Source organism: Schistocerca cancellata, chromosome 3 (assembly GCF_023864275.1).
Source record: "Schistocerca cancellata isolate TAMUIC-IGC-003103 chromosome 3, iqSchCanc2.1, whole genome shotgun sequence".
Classification (NCBI taxonomy): Eukaryota; Metazoa; Arthropoda; class Insecta; order Orthoptera; family Acrididae; genus Schistocerca; species Schistocerca cancellata.
Window position 1 is genome coordinate 51,867,425 of NC_064628.1, and position 4,937 is coordinate 51,872,361.

The 4,937-nt window shown below is 39.1% G+C and overlaps 1 protein-coding gene across 1 annotated transcript; it reads left to right on the forward strand.

Annotated features, from left to right (window-relative positions):
- Positions 1–1,201: 1,201 nt before the first annotated feature.
- LOC126176057 (craniofacial development protein 2-like) lies at positions 1,202–3,511 on the forward strand. The gene has a single exon (XM_049923190.1). It carries the CDS (start codon positions 2,823–2,825, stop codon positions 3,465–3,467), a length of 645 nt encoding a protein of 214 aa, XP_049779147.1. The 5' UTR covers positions 1,202–2,822; the 3' UTR covers positions 3,468–3,511.
- The last annotated feature ends 1,426 nt before the right edge of the window (positions 3,512–4,937 follow it).

The window sequence follows — 4,937 nt, forward strand, 5'->3', positions numbered from 1 at the left end:
ATCCTTCCTAGCAACATCAGCTCTTCTGAATTGTGCAGGTGGGAACTCTTCCTGCAGTATATCCTAAGTTCCTATAACACCTGTTTCTCAACCTTCATTACTCACTGTCCTTCGCCCACCTGCCCCTTTCCCTGTTCCCACTCCAGCATTACACAGCCTTCTGTTCCACCAACACACCCACAGTCTTTTTACTTCTTTCCTTTTAAATCTCTCCCCCCCCCCCCTCTAACCACCCATCTGCACCTACTTGCCCTACCCTCTCCCCACTACGTCCCTGTATGCTCCCACAAGCAGCACTTTTCTGTCCCCCACCCCTACCCTGCTATCCCTGCCCTTCCTTTTCTCAGCCTCATTCTTGCCCCAACCAATCAGACTGCTTCTCCCATCACATTTTGTTGCTCACAAACTGGACTCAGTGCCCAGAGACAGTGGTCATTAGAATAATTTTTTCCCACTTTATATAGGACCCTATAAAATAATAGGTATTCCAGATCCGACAGTGGCATATTTGGTAACTCTAAAATGGGTCAGAAGGAAAGGCTTATGCTAACATGATAGAGGAGTTTAAATCCTCATGAGAAATTGTGATCTTCACAAGTTTAGTAGGTTTACTTCTGTCAGGTGTCTACGTTAACTGTTTCACAATTTGTTTTTCCTGGAGCAGTTTCTTATACTCTTCCTATCATGTTGTCTTTGCCCTAAATCTCCTACTGTCCTATCCTAAAAACAAACGTGACTGATGAAGCATATAAATAGACCTGTAAGGTGTAATGTAAAAGTACATTACTTAAGATCTAAGTTAACTGTTTCAAATATTAGTCACTGGTTATTATAACCAACATAAAGATTTAAGAGTTCTTTTATAAAGTGTGATCTCACACACACACACACACACACACACACACACACACACACACACACACACACAATAATAAAACATAGCAAATGTTCTGCAAAAATTTCCTTTATTTGTTGAAAGGTTAATTTGTGTTTTCAGTGAGACATTTTGTATCTTTCTGTAAATTTTATGAGAACAATGGTTGAGCGTGTTACCTTCTATAGAGGATGTAGGATACTACAAGTGAACAAGTTCATACATGCTAATATGCAAACAAAAAAGCCATAGTTCGGCAAGGCAACTGTTTTGCGCCACAGCAGTAAAATAACGCTACCAATATTGTTATCTCTTGTGAGAGTGCATATGTGAATGAGCAGAATAGTCACCTGTTTTAAAATGAGAATGTAGTGTCCTTAAGCAAGAAAGGGAAGCATCACATTTGTGGTCATTGTACAAAGGCATTAAGGGAATAATTAATGAGGAGATATACTTAATATGAATTTATTCTCAAAGCTTTGTTTTGGACACGATAAATTATGTATCACACGATTAGACATCAAACGAAGCAATTATTTCATATTCATAGACTCCTTAATGGACGAAGAGGATCAATACGTACATGTCAAGGACATATAACACAATATCTGGGTAGCAAGCATTCAATATTAGCATAATACATATCAATCTTAAGTTATAGAACTAATGAGTAAACCAACATGATCAAACAGAAATGAAAGGGATAAGAAATTTACCGCACAGTATTGTGAGGAGACCTTCTGTATGTTAGTGGAATGGTTATATGTTTATAAAAACACAAATGGAAGTACAGGTGAAAGTGTGTTTATAGAGGGGCTTGGAAATGTCAGTTTACAAGCATCAAGGGGAAGTTGAAACTCCATATAGAAATTTCTTCAAATAAATTAATACGAAAAAGGATACAATACTTCAGTTATTATTGGTTTTTGGGATGCAGTGTATCTCATATCATTGATGTGTTTGAGAGCAAAGGGTAGATGAATACAAATGAGATGTGACCTCTGCCTAGGTTAGGTAAATCACTTTACAGGAGTAGGTCTGGAAGGACACTAGCTTCATAACGATGATAGGTGATTGAGAAGTATCCTCTCACAGAAGAATGTATATGCAGTTCTTACACACAAACGAAACTGGTGTAACTGTAGTTCCCATTCACGAATAATTCTCCAAATGGACAGAGTACGAATAGACTTAACTGGGTAATGGTGATTTACAACAGAAGCATTTCCATACATGCTTGACATAATAGATGTCCAACATTCACAGTTGGCAATGGCAGGTTATGCTTACCTTGCATCATGTAGTTCCTTGAGTGTGACAGAACCAAGTGTATCAAGGACATTCAAACGTAAAGTGGAAAAGTAAAATGAACTTGTTAATTTATCTTCAAATGTGTTCTCAAAGGTATGGCAACAACAGTACAGTAACCTACAGATTGAAAAAAAAAGGGGAAATGGTACTCATTGACTGTTTAAGAATATAACAATAAAGGAATATAAGCAGAGGCTCTCCACAAATTTCGCAATAATGTTATGCATTAAGTATGGTATAAAAACGCAAGGAAATCAGAGTTTAAACCTAACGTGGTCAATACAGATAAAATACCTACATAATTAGGACTTATAAATTATAGGACCAAGATAATGAAAGATGTATTGTTAAAGGGGGCCCAGGAAATGACCTGGGGGAGTCTCTGCAGACACCATGAGACTCTGGCATAAAATGGGGGTGATGCGCGATTCCAAAAACTCAGTAAGAGAGTTCTCACAGCCTCTGCACCTCAATTCTCCAACTTCCTACCTACACATGGTGCCCCTGTTAAGGCGAGCAATTCAGCGAAAGGTTGGGTAACCAACCCCAGCGGGAAACTGAGTCGGTGAGCAGATAGGAGTGGGAGGACAGTGGAAGGCAACGGGAAACCACCACTGAACTATCCCAAGAAAACCCCATGGCTTCGCTCAGCTCAAAATGTTCCAGAGTTTCAAGTTCCCCAATCGGATCTCCAGGGGGAACCAGGTTGAGAGGAGCTTCACGAAGAGTAAGATGGTGCAAAGAGAAGCACTGCATAGGAACATGGAATGTAAGATCCATGTATCAAGGAAAACAAGACATAGTGAAAAGAGAAATGGAGAAAATTAACATCGACATATTGAGAATAAGTGAAATGAGGTGGACTGACATGGGAGAATTTGCTTCGGATGGCCATACGGTGTATTATTCTGGGCACGATAACAACATAAGTAATGGAGTAGCCTTCATAGTTAGTGATAAAGTGAGAAAAGCTGTAATAGGATGCAAATATAAAAATGATAGAATGATGTCCATCAGACTTCAAGGTCAGCCCCTCAACATCACAGTAATTCAAGTTTATGCGCCAACAACTGATGCTGAAAAGGAAATTATTGACCAATTCTATGAAGATTTACAAGAATTACTACTGTCAACACCAAAAAAGGATATCGTCTTCATAGTTGAAGATTGGAATGCAAAAGTGGGAAATCAAGCTGTAGAAGGTATAACAGGGAAATATGGTCTTGGTACAACAAATGGAGCAGGACAGATACTCCTAGAATTCTGCCAGAAAATTCATTGATAATTACTAATACACTGTTTCAACTACCAAAACGTCGCCTATATACCTGGACTTCGCCAGATGGGCAACACCGGAACCAAATTGATTACATACTTTGTAATCAGAGGTGGAAGAGTGCGGTTCAGTCAGCTACAACAAGACCTGGGAGTGACTGTGGATCACATCATGAGCTCCTGATTGCAAAATTTCGGTTGAAACTTCAGAATGTAGCAAAAAGTATCCCAACTTGCAGATTCGACCCCTCCCACTACACTGTAGAGTTGCAAAACAGATTTAATGTATTAGAGCTGGAGAACAAAAGCTCACAAGAGATGTGGACAGAAGTAGCTAATACTGTCAAGGAGGCCACAGAGAAAAACATTCCGAAGAAAAGGAACAGCAAGAAGGCTAGATGGCTATCAGTTGAGGCACTGCAAGTTGCAGAAGAACAAAGGAAAGCACAAATCAAGGGAGATAGATCAGCTATGTTTGAATTAAATAAAGATTTTCAGAAATTAGATAGAAGAGATAAAAATATATTCTTTAATGAACAGTGCAAGGAAGTTGAAGATAGTTACGGAATGGGGAAGACAAGAGATCTTTATAAGAAAATTAGAGAAATTAAAGGAAAATTCCAGGCAAAAATTGGAATGATACAAGACAGAAACAGGAAAGATCTGAGTGAAGCAGAGGATGTTAAGGAAAGATGGGTAGAATATGTAGAAGACCTATACAAGAGAGAACCGCATAATGACAGGTCTCCTACTGGTGATGTTAATGTTAATTTAGAACTAGAGCCAGATATTTTGGAGAGCGAAATCCAGTGGGCCCTTGAAAATATGGCTGATAACAAAATTAGTGGACATGATGAAATACCAGCAGAATTGTTTAAAGTCACTGGAAAGGATGTAGTGAAAGTGTTGCACTCAATATGTCAAAAAATATGGATCACGCAGCAGTGGCCAGAAGACGGGAAAAGATCAGTATTCATCCCCATTCCAAAGAAGAGAAGTTCTAAGGGATGCTCAGCTCAGACTACCAAACAATAGCACTTATCTCACATGCTAGCAAAGTCATGTTGAAAATCTTACAAAATAGACTTCGCCAATATCTAGATCGAGAGCTACCAGAAGAACAAGCTGGATTTAGGAAAGGAAGAGGAACTAGAGATCAAATTGCTAACATTCGGTGGATTATGGAAAAAGCAAGAGAATTCCAGAGAGATGTGTACCTCTGCTTTATTGACTACGCCAAAGCCTTTGACTGTGTCGATCACAACAAATTATGGAATGTACTGAAAAACATGGGTGTACCAGATCACCTCATTCATCTGCTACGAAGTTTATACCTTGACCAAGAAGCCACGGTGAGAACTATGTATGGAACAACAAAATGGATAAAGATTCAGAAAGGGGTCCGGCAAGGCTGCATACTGTCACCATACTTATTCAATCTGTATGCAGAACATGTTATGAGGAATGCGAGGCTAGA